The sequence below is a fragment of the Protobothrops mucrosquamatus genome, unplaced genomic scaffold, assembly GCF_001527695.2.
Source record: "Protobothrops mucrosquamatus isolate PMUCROS unplaced genomic scaffold, P.Mucros_1.0 scaffold111, whole genome shotgun sequence".
Lineage (NCBI taxonomy): Eukaryota > Metazoa > Chordata > Lepidosauria > Squamata > Viperidae > Protobothrops > Protobothrops mucrosquamatus.
In genome coordinates, this window is record NW_015386483.1 from 774,343 (window position 1) to 793,086 (window position 18,744).

Genomic DNA, 18,744 nt, shown 5'->3' on the forward strand with positions numbered 1-18,744 from the left:
TTGTGACTGGCCCTGTGTTTTTCTACATAACCTGTGTGGTGCCTGAGTTCCTCTATTGTCTTACCACCTATTTGGTTAGTGCACTTTGTGTGGCACTCGCTATTAGAGGCTTCATTTTGCTTGACAGCAAGGTTGGTATTCTTGTCCACACACACATCTATGCTACATGCACTGGTAGCGCTATAATTTTTAGATTGCCAGGGAAAAATGACCTGGCAGATTGCCGGGGAAAAATGACCTGGCAGAGAAAAATGACCTGGCAGAGAAAAAAAGCTAGAATAAGATTGAAAAAGATCGGGGTTTTGATCTATACATGAGATCTAAAATAGAATAATCTATTTTTTTTTGTATTCTGAATATAAGATATTGTAACGATTTGAGATAAAGAAAATTTTGGTCACATAAAATCTAGAAATATATTGAAATAAGAATATTATACTGTCTTATTAGATTGGTAAGATAGATGGTAGAATTTATATACAAGGTGTGTATTTTAAATATTAGAATGTATGAGGAATTGTGATAAAGGAATTGTGTTTAATTAAAAATCTGGAAAAAATAAATATTAAATGTTAAATTAAAATATTAAGGGAAAACTAACCATCAGGTTACTGATTGGCTAAAAGTTTGAATGTTTATAAATAACTAAGATTTGAATTTAAGATATTGTTATGAGTTGAGACAAAGGTTAAGTAAAACTTAGAAGTATAAATACTAATAATTAAATTTGTATATGGGTTTGAGGTACAAATGTTGGTGGTTTATTTTTATTTTTTTATTTTTTATTCTCTTTCTGGAAAAGAGGAAAAAAAGGAAGTAGAAGGAAGAAAAGAAAAAAAAATTATTAGCCCCAAATGTGAGATACGAGACTTAGAAATTGGGATCATTTAAAATCTGGAAATGATAAAGATTAAACGTTAAACTTAAATATCAATGGGAAATTAAAGTTAAGAAAAATTTACTAGATTATTGTCTAAAAGGTGGAATGTCAAATTAATTAAGATATGTATAGACTGAAGATTATTGATGAATATTAGAAAGGTACTTTTTGTTTGATTGATAGAATAAGAACTGTATTGGTTCGAATATGACAGTAGATATTATGGGGGAAAGAGAGGGAATTAGTTGTTGTAATACTTTGAGATTTGTACTGATGATATTCAAATGTAATGGAATTACTGTGCTCAGCCGCCACGCTACTTTTCAAATATGTAAATGTAATATTGTAAAATTAATAAAAAACTTGAAAAAAAAGAATATCTCAGAAACCACCAACTATTACAACCACATGGAATCAGTGTAGCACACAAGCTAACTAAAGCCTTTCAAACATCCTAAGCAAACCAAAAGACCCAGAACCCCAGGAAAAAAAATAGGAGTCATCTAGAACATACAATATAATGACTGCAATAACCACTATGTAGGATAAACAGGCAGAAGACTGGCAGAACACATACATGAACATCAATTAGCAGTTGGAAGACATGATGAAAACTCTTTAATTTCATAATACATAGAGAGACTTAACCATAGTTTCAATTGGAAAAATGTAACCATCGTAGACCAAGCCTAGTCCAAAAATGCCAGGAAATTTCTAGAAGGCTGGCACTCTGACAAATTAGCCATCAATAGACACACAAATATTAACAACATTTATAGACTATGCAAAAGAAACAATCAACTAGCTCAAAAGGGAACAAAAAGACCCAAGCACCTCTCCACCAGCAATCAGCACCCAGATCAGCATAGATTAACTCCAGGATTAACATCAGATCAACAATCAAGTAAACAATATCCCAATCAAGAAACTGCCAAAGAAGCCAACAATAAACAGCCCAACCAAAATATCTCTAAGACCACCCTCACCAATACTGACAGGGCAAGCCACCAGAATATAAACTGATAGCCAACCATACTCATTACTAGCATTGATGATGTTATCTAGTTTGGGTAATGAAATATCTGCAAGAAAACAAGCAAGCTTGGAGACCATCAAGGATCCCTCATGTCAACCCTGAACTACAAATATTCTCCTGTATTGGTGTGGTAACTAGTTTAGCAAGGCAAAAATGTTAACGCCTTCAAAAGAAGTGCAGCGTTGATCAGGATTTTTTTCTCACTACCATGTTTTGCATTGATAATATGACTTAATGATGTCTGTTTTTTACAAAATATGTTAGTATATTTTGCATATTAGTCTGGAAATCATTATTTCATATTGTAAACTGCTTTGGGAACCTTGATATAAAAGAAACATGTGAGCTATCCTAAATATTAAAGAGCAAATCTCTTGGGAGATGGGAAAGTGACAAACAGGAAAGTGACGAATCACCACTTCTACAATGCAGTCAAACTCAGTAAAAATTGACTGCTTAGAACCAGAAACAGGAATTCTCTTTTGACTGAAACCAAGATGGAAAAATACCAGGTATGCTGAAAAGTTTAATTTCCAGGCAATTCTGAAAATAAAATTTGAATTGAAACTACATATATTTTTATTAGGCATGATCCCAGAAGTACAAATGAAAAGCCACACAACTTATTAAGATATATGCTAACCGTGGTAAGAATCAATCTGGCACAATATTGGGAAAGAGAAACCTTGTTGCCAATTTAAGATTGAAAGACCAAATATATGGCAATGGAAAACCTGTCTATATAGATCATCCTTGCTTAATGTTCATTTAATTGGCAACCATATGAAATCAGTTTATCTTAATACAATTTTTTAATTAGTTTTCCAGTTTTACAATTGAGTATTTGGAAAGCAACATGATTGGGTTAGTCAATAATTCAATAACAACATCTTTAATACATATCTATAACATTCCTTCTATATTTCCCTTAACATTTGCTATATCATAATTAAGCTAGTAAATTTCTAATTATATCAAACTCAGTTAAAACACTTATCAATATGTTTGCTTATACATATCCATGTCCTGTTTTTAGGTTTTACCTAATTTTAATATTTAATTGCAATATTCCAATTTAACCTTTAATATCCATAATATTTAATTTTTGGGTAGCCCAAATTTCCTTTATTTCACTACATAAAAGTTATACTATCTAAATTACACATATTATGTAAATATATTCTTATTTTATTTCATAAACATTTTCTATTTCTCATCCTAGTACATCACCACAACAATGGAGTATCGTTTATTATCTCAAATCTATAATCTGCGTTATCTGGGCTAAACAATAATTGAAAGCTGTTTCCTGATAATTAATTTTCATTTCCATTATAAATCTAAGTCCTCAATAGTAAGCCAAATAATCCCTTATTTTTTATTATTTTCCAGCAATATTTAAATCTAATAATCAAAATTCCCTTCATCTCAAAGTCTCCCTTTAGCCCATTAATTGAGACTTTATGATTCTCTCTAATAAATCAGAAGACCCCATTTTTTAAATCTAACTCTAGGTTTCTTTTTATGCCAACCAGGCTTCCATACCAATGCTTTTAGATCATCAGATAGATCTCCCTTCATTCTTATACATGTTACTTGAACTAAAGGAGACCATCTAATTGTCAATTTTCTAGAGAAACTGGCCCATTTATAATCATTAAGTTGTCGCCCTGGTGGCACAAATCCCCGTATTTGCTCTAATATCTTTGTCTTCCATTCGATCTGGTCTTCTTCTTCCTCAGGTTTCGTCTGGTTTAAGTAGTAAATCATGTCCAATTTTGTAGTTGTTGTTTGATTGTCTAAAGTGAAGGTTATTTATTAAGCAAGAGTCAGTAAATATTCACTTCCACAGTAAAAAAAAGTTTCATCGCCCAGCTGTTCTCTCAGCTTTTAATCTCTTTTAGATAATACCAAGGACAGATCTGGGCTATGAGGGGGAAGAAATTTCAAGAGGCTTTTTACAGGAAAATAGTTGGGATACAAAGAAGATAAGACCTCACCCAATTCTTCTGCAGTGCTTTCAAAAGTGCTTGTTAGTGATTTTGGCCTCGGCTGGTAGCGGCTTAGTGATGGGCCATGTTAATGGCCAATTTTTCCCCCTTGGTCCGAAGAGCTTCCCAGGATCAATCAGGAGGGCTGCCACCCTTCCGCGATCACTCGGAGGTCCTCTTCACACTTGTCGGCCCTCCAGGGTGACTTTCGACCCTTTTCAGGGTCCCCCGGTGGGAGAAAACCAGACGGCAGAGAGAGTGATCACCCCACACGGCCGCCAGCACCGCGATTGCAAACCAGAAGCCCATATGAAATCAGTTTAAAGCAAAATGTAAAACTACTGAAATAGTAGTTAATAGCCTGAGGGTGAGAGCGTGGGAGGAAAAAAGGACAAAAGGATGGCTGCCTGATCACTTTTTCTTATGTGCACAGTTTTCTGGGTTTTGGGGAGGTTTTTTTGTAAATTATTTCAAGCTCATTGTCTGAAAAACTTTTTATAAAATTTTTAATAACAACATAGATGCTATATATGAATGAAATATGTTCCTTTCCTTTTTTTTCTCTTGTTTTGTATTTCCTGATGCCTTTTCCTTAATGGGTAAAAATAAAATTGTTTTAAAAAAGATGGTGTTGCATTCTGATATTTGTTCCATGGCATATTCTACAACCTAATTCCCTTGGCTGTGCTTAAGACTTCAGCTTTTAACCAGCCTCATTCTTTTCTCCAGATTCTAACAGGCTAAAGATTTCTTTTCATCTTGCATAGAAAAAAATAATAATTCAATAAAAAAAGATATGATGATGACCTGTACAATTATATAGGAATAATGAAAGGCAGGATGGATCGACTTACTATCGGATCATCTTCACCATCCTCATCACTATCATAAATTGCTGGTAGGGGCAGGTGCTTAGCTGGAGCTCTTGCTTCTCTCTGAGACGTAGAGGAGATTTGGACAGCCTGCTCTTGTTGAGCCCAATTAGACTTCTCTCATCCTGCTCATGGTGGGTTCCTTGACTAGGCAGTCAGAGTGGGTGCACCCTTGATTTGGGGGGCAGGAGCCAGGCATTCTGTGGCTCAATGACCTTGCTGACCACATCTGAAGTACTTGATGGGAACTCCGGCAGGTGCTCAGGGAGCGCTGGCCACGGAGGCAGACTGGGGACATTGACCAAATAAGCATTTCTCCAGTCCCTATTTCGGCTTTGACTCTGCGATCGCTGACTTCCTGGCCCGATCCAGCTCAATGTCCAGGGTCACCACTATGCTATATCACTCTTGTAGTTCATTTGGAATTCCTTGGTAGATACACACTTGGAGTAGGTGACAGTCCAGCCCTTGCTTGAAATAGTGGATCTGCACCACTTTCCTAAGCGACCAGCAACTCTCCATAATTCCCGGACATATTCTTTCACCGAGCAACCACTTTGTCTCGAACGGTGGATCACCTTTTCTGCCTGCAGGGTTTGGGGCTCATCCTCAAACCTTGCTCTCAATTGCTCCATGAATACATTTGTGTCCAGCAGTTCCTGAGCTCCCTTGTCATGCAAGCTGGTCACCCACTTAGCTGCTTCCCTCTCCATGTTGGCTATCATCGCATTTACCATTCTGGCATCATCAGGGTAGGTATAAGCATAGCAATCGAAGTGGGCCCACGCTTCATTCAGAAGAAAGGTAACTTTTTAGGGTCTCCATCAAATGTGGGCTTGATAGAGGGTGGCTCAAGGTGTAGTGGGGCTAGATACACTGACTGCTGGGCAGCTTGCTGATCCTGAGGCTGGGACGTATTACTCTCTGGAATCCCCTCTGCTGAACTCTCAGGCTTGTGGCTCGACACTGCTGAAGAGGGCTTGATTGGGATTGGGGGCTCGAAATTGCTGCTGAATGTGGAGCGGGCAAGGTAGCATAGGGCCCAGCTATGGGACTGGGATTCCAGTGGGGAGGTGGAAGTGATGGATAGATCTTTGCCTTAACATGCATCGAACACTCACACTGGGCTGCAGGAACCACTTCTCTGACTTCCAGCTGATTGAACTTCTCCTTCAGCTGTTTGACCGAGGGACTGTGGTCTGGTACTTCCACTCCGTGGAGTTGTCCCAACCAGTCGACCCCTTCCCCTTCTTCTGTGCTGCGGATGAAGAACCTGGAGCAGAATTAACAAAAGCTCCTCTTCAGCGGTCTTAGGGGTGCTCTTCTTCAATGGCCATAGCAGCTACTTGTGCTCTGCCAGGCAAATCCCCGCTGTGACCTACGGCAGATTCCTTTCTCTTTTCCATACCAAAATCTTTGCTGAGTCTTTGCTGTCCTCCCAAAGTGGTGGGTAGGCAATCGGGACTCAGCACCCCAGGAAAAATAACATTTTGAGTGAGACTTGGTTTAATGTCATGGTTCTGATAGATGAGACCAAACAAATCAGAACTCCAAGGCTTGAGATTTCCTCAAAAAACTTGTTTATTGGTTACATAGTATCAGCATAGTCAAAAGTGAAACCAATCTGAAATTCCCTCCAAAGAGCCACACTATTACAAAGTTAAACTCCCCACCTCAGTGCTATGTAATTAGCTATGTTTCCCAATAGAATACCCAACTGCTCCCCCTCCCAATCCAACCAGCAGAAATGACTTTGTTTCCCACGAGACAGTGAATTGTTTAGACTAGCAGAATTCCTCTGCAACACCTCCCATCTTTGTGGCAACTTAGAATGAGCAAAATGGCTGCAGCCAGGTTCATTGTAGAGTTGCCAGTATCTATCTCACTACCACAATTGGTAGCTGAAGATAACTCTTCACCAATGGGAGGTCATTAGATATGTTATGACTGCAACAGCTAAGGCAACTAAGGGATATTCTGAAAGTTGCAGTCCCCTGCACCTCAAAGAAAAAAAATGAAAAAAAAGTGATAAAATCTGAACATACTGGCTCGGGAATTCTGGGACTTGAAGTCCGCATATCTTAAAAGTTGCCAAGTTAACCTTAGAAATTTGCCTCAGTTGTTTTTTTAAAAATCATATAAGCTACTAGCTATTATGAATTCTTTACAAATGAAATTATGTTTCCTCTATATGAGATAAAAAAGGAAAGGGTTTTGCTTGTACTGGCCTGTAGAATTTGATGGACGAAGCTACATTTTAAAAAGGACAGAGATCACAAAACCATAACTAATTTGTAAGGCTAAAATTTGGGGAGGGGGAGAAAAGAAAAATTCTTATTTACGAAAGAGATCATAATCTGAATGGTTTATCTTGTTTCCAAGAACATGATATAATTTGATTTATTATTCCTGTAAAATAGACTGGTGATTACAAGCAGAGCAATACTTTGAAACAGGACATTTTAATTTGAAGGTAATTGCCAACCAATTTAAAAGCTATGTGTTTAAAAAATTACACATCTACAAATCAGCATTTGATTAGTAACTACAAAGTGATAATAAAGGCATAATCAAACGTGAGAAAATCTTTTGATTAATAATGTGTTAATAAGATCCTTTGACAATGTACTTTTGCATGGCACTCTCTGACTTTTGTGTTTGTGATTTAAAAACACCAGTTTCTCCTCTTCAAACATTAGTTTTATGTAGTATTAGGCTTATGTAGATGATTTCCAGCTGTTCTACTTCAAAATTAGGAAATTTCTTTTCAATGAGTGTTCATGTTAATGCAGTTGATTAGAATATTAGCCTTGCAACTACAGCTCTTAAATAGAAAACAAACCTGAACTGATAGTATGTAATATAAAGAGCCCTGTTGAAATCTAGTCCACTGTAAAGTTTATAGAAGTAATTGGCTATATATTTCTAGAAGCCAGCCACAAAAACAACATTTTTCTTCTATGGTCCATCTTCCTAGTATTCACTAACATTTAAATGTATGCTGCAAGTAGCAACTTGCTTTTCTTATATGTTTTGAAGACTTCAGGTAATTACAGTAGAGGAAATTTGTCTTATGTTAACTTATGTTAAGGAGAGATTCAACCTAGAAATAAGGAGAAATTTTCTGACAGTGAGAACAATCAACCAATGGAACAGATGGCCTTCAGAAGTTGGGGAAGCTCCATCACTGGAAGCTTTCCAGAAGAGACTGGACTGACATCTGTCAGAAATGGTTTACGGTCTCCTGCTTGGGTGGGAGTTGAACTACATGACCTACAAGGTCCCTTCCAACTGTTTATTCTATTCTATTCTATTCTATTCTATTCTATTCTATTCTATTCTATTCTATTCTATTCTATTCTATTCTATTCTATTCTATTCTATTCTTCTAAACTCTCAGGAGGAAACATACGTACAGAACAAAATAGTATCACTTTCACAATGTATTTCTTGTTGCTTGCTTATTTGACCCAGCTCCTGCAATGTTAAGGGCAGAGCAAAGGCAAATTGGAACCCAAATATGGAGTAGGAAGTACTATTGATCAATTCTGACCTATTAGTCAATAAGGCTTCTTTGCCAAGAGTGGCTAGATTCAGAAGCTTCAATTGCTGTCTGAAAACTCACAACTGTCATGCATGCCCACTCCTTAATTTCAAACAATCCAGTACAAGGTTCAGAATGGAATAAAAGTTAAAATTACAGATGTTCCTAGTAAATAAAACATATGGAAACCACAGACCTATGCCCCATTGAAGTATATTGCACATTGTACTTATACCATGTTAAAAAAAAGCTACAAACAATTTCCCCTACTGTTCTATTGACTGATTACTATCATTATGGCATTTCATTTCCATAGTATATACAGAGTGAATGCAATGATACTTCATAAACTTGTATAACTTTGCTTCAGGTAGCAGCTGTATACCCATAACATACTAGGTACATCCACAAGCATATAATTATTCAAACAATTAACTCTGCAATCATTACAAATGACATCTTACATTTTTCTTTATATACGTTAATGCTATTTGAAGGAATCTATCTGACAGTGCAAATGAAAATCAGGTTAAGTGCCCAGATAAGTTAAAAATATTCTTGGCAAGACTTACTCTCAGGTAATTGCACAGGACTATAATCTTTCCCTACCAACAGGAGAGAAAGAAATTGAAATATTCAAACAACCAACTGATATTAGCTACCAAAAATATTGCAACAGATTAATCAAGTATAAAGCAGAGTGCCTTTTGAACAGAATATTTTCTGAACTTAGTACAATAAATCCTTCCCTAGTGTTCCAACTCTAGTGTAAGGACCCACTTCAACCCACATCTTAAGAAAGCAGAACTCTTGGAAACGATTTCTTCCAACAGGAACTTTTATTAAGAGTAGTTGATAGCAGGCATAATAGACAGGATCTGAGGGATTCCCTTACAGATCGATATTTTAAAGTGTCCCTAAGCAAACCCCACCCCAGTTCATCCGGGCGGTTCAGACCGGCAAATCCCCAGGTGTTAAATCCATCGATGGGAAAGGAAAGATAACATCAGTCCAGCTCCATTTGTGCACCATCATTCCACAGCTCCGGAGGTTTGTATCTCTTCCCCCCCTTTTCCTAGCTACCTGGTAGGGAGAAGTTCAGAGGGGTGCATAGTATAGGAGGCAATTTGTTACATTGTAATGGTTAGCAGACACCAAGGCAGATAAACAAAAGGTTACTTTGTAGTGAATAGAGGAAGTGAAAGTAATAAACCTGCATGCATATCCCCCCTCCCCCTTAGGAGTATGGCAGAATCCAGGGAAGGGTGAGAATTGGTTTTAGATCAGAGTAGATAGATAGAAAGGAAATATAACTGGATTCTGACATCTAACTGTGGTTACCTCAAAGTTCATCTTTGTCTTGCTAATGTTAATGTTTCCAATGAAAAAAAAGTGTTCATATTACCTGCAAGTGGCAGCATAGATGCAACAGGGAAATATACTAAATTCTTCGGCAATTTTGTATTTCTGTATGGCTCTTCATAATTGCCTTGTATTCATTCTCAAACTGATTTCAGTTTTAAACTAATATATAAATATGTGAGACCTTTGAAGAATAATAGCCTTCACTTGAGATTTGTGGCTTTATGTGCTCTATACTATATAACTAAAAAAAATACAGTTCTGAAATTAAAGCTTTAGAATATGACATTTAGCTGCCTTTCCATATTTAGAATGCATTTCCCCCCCTAGGGATATATTTTTTTACACTTCTAGCTTAAGCTTCTATAATTAAAGCATACTGTTGTGGTCTGGAAGTGTAAGGTGCAAGCAATCAGGACCCACCATGAATAGTCTTAAACAAAAGTTTTATTGTTAGGTACCTACATACAAGAATCTCTCCAGACTGACTGCATTCTCTTGGGAGCAGTTAGATAAGGCTTGAGAGATTCTGGGAGAGGTCAGGTCTATGTTGATTACTGCAGTGTGAAGACTAAACTTGCCCCCCTATTAACACCTCCTTTCACCTCCTAGGTGAAGATACTACCATAGATAAAAAGGTAATTCAAAAGGTATATTTTATTCCCAATTTTATCTTGAATATATTTTAAACTGGAATCTCTTATCATAATATGGAATCCTATACATAGTGGGTTTGAGCTGGGAACTTCCTGGAAATATGCTGTTCAAGAGATGTTGAAGAACAGCCTCAAAACCTGCATTCTTCAAAGCATTATTCTTATAAATTTAGATCTCTAGTTATTGTAACTATTTTTCTTTTGCATATTGTATACTATATAACATTATATTAAATATAATATATCTTGCATTATACTTGAACACAAAAGGCACATGCTTTATTTTATTTTTCATTAATTTATCTATCTCTTTTCTCTTATGCTTGAGATTCAGGAGAACAATAGACTTTCAGCAAAGTCACCTGTTAGATTTTTGTGGATTCAATCTGGAATTTAACTCTTTTGAAAGAAGTAACCATCTCTCTGCTGATGAACTGCCTGTATACACAGCCGGTACCTTAACAGCTCTTAGGTCCTTGGTTAGGACTTGAACTGTTAAGTTTTTACCAGTCCCCGACTTTGAATTGAATTATTACTATTGGTGCTACCATGGGCATCTTCTTCCATAATCATTCAACTTCAATTTGCAGATTGCGGTATTTCATTATTTTTTCCAGTTGTTTTTTTTCAATTCGTGCATCACCTGGTATGGCAATATTATTACTGATACTGTTGTTGTTGTTGTTGTTGTTGTTGTTGTTATTATTATTATTATTATTATTATTATTATTATTATTATTATTATTATTATTATTATTATTATTATTATTATTATTATTATTCAATTCACAGTCTGGGACTGGTAAAAACAGTTCAAGTCCTAACCAAGGACCTAAGAGTTGTTAAGGTACCATGTGAACACCATGTTTCCCAGAAAGTAAGACCTGGTCTTATTTTATTTTGGGCCTGAAATAAGCACTAGGACTTACTTTTGGGTAGGGCTTACTGTTACTTGTACCAGCAGGCCAAGAGCGTGTGAGCACAGGGCAGGGCCTGTGCATGGGGTGGAGATGCAACGCAGCAGCGAGAGTGTGGTGGCAAATCAAGTACCGGTGCAGGAGGGCGGGATGCATGCTCTTCCTGTGCCAGGCCAGCCCCTGCAGCCTCAGGGTGGCCATGCTGGGCGGCAGCGGGAAGGGCACCGAGGTGGGAGTGACCAGGCTGATGCTCCTCTGACTGTAGTGGGGGCCTTTGCTGGGGAGGCTGCCTTTCTGACCTGGCTGGCTTGCCTGAGAGGTGAGCAGGGAGGTGAAAGCCCAGGACCAAAGTGACAGGTGGAGCACTGGAGCTCGGAAAGGGAGGCTCAGTGCCCATACCGGCTGCCCCTTTCCCGCCAGAGCCGGAATGCTGCCCCATTCACCATACGTGTTGGTAGATGTTGGCCTTCCCTCCGGCAGGCCTGGGCAGCTGCGGGACAGAGATGGGCCTGTTTCAGCTTCTTGCCACCTGCTTTGCAACTCCTTTGCAGTTCTCTGCCACTATGGAGCTGGAAAGCTTGCCACACCACTGCCCAAATGCCATCGCTTCCCCCAGGAATTGCATGTCTTTGCTTACCTGACTTCCAGCCCCATCCTGTTTCTCCTTCAGACTCCTCTGCTGCCGGATGCAGGGAAACAAAATAAGTTTATGGGGGAGAAAGGTCAATCAATCAATTCCAACTTTGTGAGATCTTTTTTTTGCGAGAAGTTGGAATTGATTGATTGACAGTGGCAGAGAACTGTGACAGAGCTGCAAAGCAGGTGGCAAGATGCTGAAATGGGCCTGTCTCTGTCCTGCAGCTGCCTAGGCCTGCTGGAGGGAAGGCTGACATCTACCGGCATTCTGGCTGTGGCAGGGAAGGGGCAGCCAGCATGGGTACTGATGGCAGAATGCCCACTCGCTTCAGCACCCTCCCTCCCCAAGTCTCCAGATTTATCCAACCGGTAAAGCACAAAACCGCAGCCCCCCGTATTATTCCACAAAAAGAAAGACAGGACTCTTCGCCTCTGCGTGGATTACAGGTCTCTCAACACAGTGAGTGAGAGCAACCTTTACCCCCTCCCTCTCATGAAAGACATGCTAGCACACCTGTTGAAAGGAAAAATCTTTTTGAAACTGGACTTAAGGGAGGCGTATTACAGAATCAGAATTAAAGAGGGAGATGAGTGGAAAACTTCAATTGCCCCTTAGGATGTTACCAATCCAGGGTTCTGCCTTTTGGGCTTCAAGGGGCACCTGCAGTGTTCATGCAATTAATAAATGATGTGCTCCGGGAGCACATATATAAAGGGGTACTTGTTTACCTAGACCAGGGGTAGGCAACCTTGGCTCTTTTATGACTCGTGGACGTCAACTCCCAGAATTCCTGAGCCAGTATGGCTTAGCTTGGAAACCTCTCCTTTTCCCTCAGCATGGCTGGCTCAGGAATTCTGGGAGTTGAAGTCCACGAGTCATAAAAGAGCCAAGGTTGCCTACCCCTGACCTAGACAATATCCTGATATTTACTGAAACAAAAAAGGAGGTTGTAAAATTAATCAGAGCAGTACTGAAAAAACTCCGAGCAGCCCACTTGTATGCCAAGTCATCTAAGTGTGAATTTCATAAGGAAAAAAATTGACTATCTGGGTTATCAGATCTCGCCAAGTGGCATAGAGATGGATCCTGAGAATGTCTGAGCCAATCACTGAAATGAATGGTAGACTGTCAAACCACATTTGAAAGACTGAAAAGATTATTTTCCACAGAAGCAGTGCTAAAGCACCCTGATACTGATAAACCATTCACAATTCAAGCTGATGCCAGCGATGTAGCCGTGGAGGCAGTACTAATGCAGGAGAATGATGAAGGGAAGTTGCAGCCTTGCGCATACACATCGAGGAAACTCAGAGAGACAGAGCAGAGGTGGGCAGTCTAGGAAAAGTAGGCTTATGCAGTCTGATGGGCCCTCCTAACCTGGCGACATTTCCTGAAAGGGAACAAAATCCTCTTCCAGGTATGGACCAACCACAAGAACCTAGAAGCCTTAAAGATGCCTAGAAAACTGACCCCTAAACAAGCGAAATGGTTGCAGCATTTTCACCGATTTAATTTCACCCTAAAACATCAGGAGGAAAGAAGTTCCTAGCTGATGCATTGTCCAGGTTCCACAATCAACAGCAATAGAACAGAGATAAAAGACCCACTCATGCCATCAACACAGTTGGCAGTGCAAATCACCACCTGAGCGCAAGCCAAAATCCAGAAACCTCTAATGAGCCAAGCAGGGATTGAATTCCAAAAAGTGCTACAGACTGACAAATGTTTCCTAAGCCACAAGAACCTATGCACCATGACTGATGGACTGCCATGGGTGGGAGGGATACTGTACATTCCCAAAAGCCAGAGACTGACTTTTATGCCGCTATGCCATGACTCGAAATCAGCTGGCCATTTCGGGGTTGTAAAAACTTTACACCTAGTGAAACAGCAGTTTTGGTGGCCGTTGATAAAAAAGGACATTGAAAACTACCTGGCTAGTTGCCCGATTTGTGCTGCAGCTAAGAGGAGACAGGGGAAAACCCCCAGGCTTGTTGCAAACAGTAGCAACCCCATCAGTGCCTTGGAAAGAAATTTCTATGGACTTTATTGTGGAGTTACCAGAAAGAGGGGGGAACACAGTTATTTGGGTTGTGACGGATTTATTCTCTAAACAAGTACATTTTATCCCGTGCCAAAAAATCCCCAATGCAAAGATACTTGCAAAGTTATTTGTTCAACATATTTATCAACTTCATGGGGCCCCACAACGAATCATATCAGACAGGGGAGTACAATTCACATCAGAGTTTTGGAGAGCATTCCTGAACTTTTGGGGACCACTCAAGGGTTGTCATCTAGTCATTATCCGCAAATGAATAGTGGGACTGAATGGTCGAACTCAGTACTGGAACAGTACCTAAGATGTTTCATTAATTACCAGCAAGACAATTGGACGAAACTACTTCTGTTCGCAGAAATCACTTATAACAATGCAGTACATTCCAGCACGGGCTACACTCCTTTCCAGGTGGCAATGGGACAAAGTTTCAACCCAATGCCTGAATTACCATCGAGCGAACCGACTATCCCTTCCCTGAAGGAAGGGATTGCACAATTACAAAATACCTGGCCAGTTGTAAGAAAGGCTTTAGACAAGGCTACGGAAGCATATAAATTCCACGCAGATAAGAAACGAAGTGAACCCAAACCATTTCAAGTAGGAGAGAAAGTTTATCTGTCAACAAAATACCTAAAATCCCTGCAGCCATCAAAGAAGCTGGGGCCAAAATTTGTGGGACCATTTTCCATTAAAATTTGAAATCAAGGATATTCTAGATTCCAGGAAACATCATGGTTCCACCCAATACCTAGTAGCCTAGAAACATCTGCCTCTTTCCCAAAACGAATGGGTTCAGAAATGTCACATTAGAGTCCCCAAATTACATAGTAAATTTCATGCTGCATATCCACATAAACCAGACTAACCTTTGTCTACCTCTTTCTGTTTATTTACAGGTGGATATGTCTTTTTTCTAAGGGGGACAGCATGTCAGAACCCATTTTCTTCCTGGCTGGGATCTATTTCATTTCTCTTTATTTCTTTCTTATTTCTTTCTCTGGGTTCTGCCAGAGAATTCTTATTATCTGTTTCCAGGCAAATGCAATTTCCCCCAAATGAATGCTGTAATATTAATTAATTAATATGAATGGGATGCTATCTGTAATATACAGTTAATTAAATGCACTAAATTATCATATAGTTCTTTATACACCTACCCAAAATAAACTATTATAGAACACAGAACATAGAATAATAGATTTGGAAGGGACCTTGGAGGTCTTCTAGTCCAACCCCCTGCTCAAGCAGGAGATCCTATACCAGAGTTCCCCAAACATTTGGGGTTTGTGGCCTGGAGCGGGGGGAAAGAAGGGATGGTTTTGTGGGAGGAGTAAACACATGCACACGTGTGCGTGTGTGTGTGTGTGTGTGTGTGTGTGTGTGCACGAACACCTGTTGCTCATGTGAGTGGGTGACACTGGTGTGAGTGGGGCCATGAACACCCATGATGCTTGTGATGATGCTCATGCAATCACCTGCGACAATGCTTTGGCGATGCTCACGTGAGTGGGTCTATATGCAGATTCGCACACACGTGCATCAACAAGCCACTCATGCAGTCCGGTGGCCTGGTAGTGGGCCATAGCCCACAAGTTAGAGATCCCTACCCTATACCATTTCAGACATATGGTTCTCCAGTGTCTTTTTGAAAGCTTCCAGTGATGGAGCACCTATAACTTCTGAAGGCAAATTGTTCCATTGGTTGATTGCTTTAACTGTTAGGAATTTTCTCCTTAATTCTTGGTTGCTTCTCTGCTTGGTTGGTTTACATGCATTATTTCGCATCTTGCCTTTTGGTGCTTTGGAAAATAGTTTAACCCCCCCTTGACTTTGTAAGAGCCCCTCAAATATTGAACACTGGTTCAATCTCTCCCTTAGTCCTACTTTTCATTAGACTAAACATATCCAATTCCTGTAAGCATTCTTTATATGTTTTAGCCTCCAACCCTTTAATCATTCTTGTTGCTCTTCTCTGCACTCTTTCCAGAGTCTCAACATCTTTTTTTATCGTGGTGACCAGAACTGGATGCAGTATTCCAAGTATGGTATTATTAAGGCTTATAAAGTGGTACTAGAACTTCACATGATCTTGATTCTATCCCTCTATTAATTATATTTTTAATTAATAACATTATATTTTTATAGAGTGGGAAAAAGATATCTTACTTACTGAGGTTCCATTTTAGACCTGTTGTTGTTACACATTCACAAGGATTCCCAACTGGAATTAGACCACACCACTTCCCTTCAAGTCCTGTGTTCACAAGAAGTTTGTGCTTACCCTGTAACACAGAGAGAATGCTGATGCAAACACAAATGCTATGTTAAAACAAGTAAAGCAGACACAAGCCAAATCTGAGACATTAAATTATGTTATAGCGTTTTCTTCATTCTTTAGATCTATTCACATTTACTTGAGCATAGGTTTCATTGAATTTAGTGTTGCTTTGATTGTTCAAAACAGAATGTACATGAAATTTGCACTTTTACAAGAATATAGATGAAATATGAAAAGCTGTTCTTTGATAAAATATTAATGTACTCTTCTTAGAAAATTTTAAATTTTCAACCTGAAACTCAAAATCAATTTAAATTATCATAGGTTTTGATCTAATCTAGTTACTGAGTGCATTGTGGATCACCTAGATCAAGCCCTAACCCAGTCATTGTCAATCAATTAAGTTTCCAACCTCCCCTTTGCAGATAGTTGGGGAAACTAATAACAGGAGAATATTTGCCTTCCAGAAAAGAATTGAACCACAGAAGATGAACTTTTTGAAATGTGGAAGCATTAGGGTTATACAACTTTAAATGAAATGAAATGGATAACTGGCTATTAGTCATGAGTATCAAGAATCTCTGGATTCAGTGGCATAAGATTTGTGAGTATCAGTTGCTAAAAGAAAAATAGGGTAGGGTATCTATAATGATTTATAAAACTTATTTATTCAATTTCATATCTAACTTTAATATCATAATTTTCCCAAATAACTAAGCTTATGAATTCCTCTCTAGAATACCCCTCTTCATTATTGCAACAAGTTATTGGGCTAGATGAAGGTTTGATCTGATGACTCATTATGAATTTCATTAAAACCATTGGCTTCAGGTTCAAAACACATGACAAAAAATGACAAAGACAATTGGATGCAAGGAGTCAAAGGTCCGTATTGTGACGCACATTTTGTCATTTAATCTAACACCCAATTTGGATTCCAATGAGCTTCAGGTTGCATATGTTTATATAGTCCTCTCTACTCAAGATGATTTTAGTTTATTTATTTAAAACATTTATATAGCCGTCCTTCTTTTAAGCATCTGTAGGCAGCTTCTAATCAAATGTTAAACCAACATATAGAATCATATGAAAACTATAAACTAAACATATGAAAACATTAAAAAGACCTGATGCCAAGTCAGATTTCTAATGTGCAATTATTCAGACTTATTCCAGCTCTTACAGCAAAAGCCAGGTCTTCAAAGCTTTACAGGAGGTTAAGAAGGTAGAGGTCTTCCAAACTTTATGGACCACGGCAAAGGCATGCTTCCTAGCTCTCATCAGATGGCAATATTTAGGGAAAGGGACTAGGAGCATGTCCACTCTATACGACCTCGTAGGATGGGTAGATGTCCTTAGGGAAAGCCAGTCTCAAAGATATGGCCCTGTACCATATTGAGCTTTAAAGGTAATAACCAGGATCTTGAATTGTGTTCCAAAAGAAAATGGAAGTCAGTGCAGCTTGTGCACAAAGATTTTACATGAGGAAACTTTGGAGTCCCCATTACAGTGTACATGTCTGCATTCTGGAGCAGTTGAAATCTCCTAGTGGTCTTCAAGGCCAACCTCATATAGAGTGCACTGCAATAATCCAAACGGGAGGTGATCAAGGCAAGAGTGTAAAGGTTTTAATGCATCTTATTTTATATTTTGGATTGTAGAAAGTTATTACTTCGACTTATTTGTCCATTAGAACTTTCATTTAAATTATTTAAAACTTATGAAAAAAGAAGTTACAAGGCTATCCATTTAAAAATGTTGAAATATTAAGTACATGTTACAAATCTTTGTCATTATAAAAAATAGAATTTCAAAGGTAATTTTTTTGGTGTGTGTGGGGGTTTTCTTGCCTCAGCACAAGGATGGCTGCACTACAAAAACTAATTAGGTGGGACTTCCGGTTAGGTGTTATGGTGTGACGGACATAGGAAGACAGGGCTCCATCTTCCACGTTTGATTTTGCCCTGCTGGAGACCCTAAAAAGTCATCCTGAAGAGGTGACAAAGAAGGAGGGGACCCTCATCGATTGCAGAGGGGTGGTGACCCTTCCTCTGGATCCAAGAAAGCCTTCCAAACTGGTGGGGGAAAGACTGGCTACACTCATGTGGCCAGTCAGAAACTGCTGACAACCAAAGATAAGCACTAACTAGCAATTTTTGAGCAATGTGGATGGAATTGGGTGAGACTTTATCCTCTTTTATGACTTTCCTGGAAAAAAGAATGCCCAAAGCAAAGAATCCTCCCCCAATGAGAGAGGGAAGGGAAGTTTTTGCCCTGCTTCCTCAGGAAAAAAAAAGTGGCGAATTAATTGCTTGGGGGGAAAATAGAGAAAACTACAAGATCAATTTGGAATTAATACAGATATATAGCTTTGAAATTTGGAGACTAAAAGTACCTTTCAGACTTTTTTTTAGAAAAGATTTGAAACTCTGTAAAATAGGCTTGGATTTGGAAAGCTGGCAGATGGTGTCAATGACATCTAGTGGCGAATCATGGCACTACAATTTAT

At 38.8% G+C, this 18,744-nt stretch overlaps 1 protein-coding gene across 1 annotated transcript in view; it reads right to left on the reverse strand.

Moving 5' to 3' along the window:
• The window catches only part of TPK1 (thiamin pyrophosphokinase 1), a gene marked incomplete at its 5' end in the record, with an annotated part of 353,835 nt that overhangs the window by 85,960 nt on the left and 249,131 nt on the right, over window positions 1–18,744 (reverse strand). The window contains 1 exon segment of the mRNA XM_015812800.1: window positions 16,128–16,239. Within this exon segment, the coding sequence (XP_015668286.1) occupies window positions 16,128–16,239 (112 nt within the window).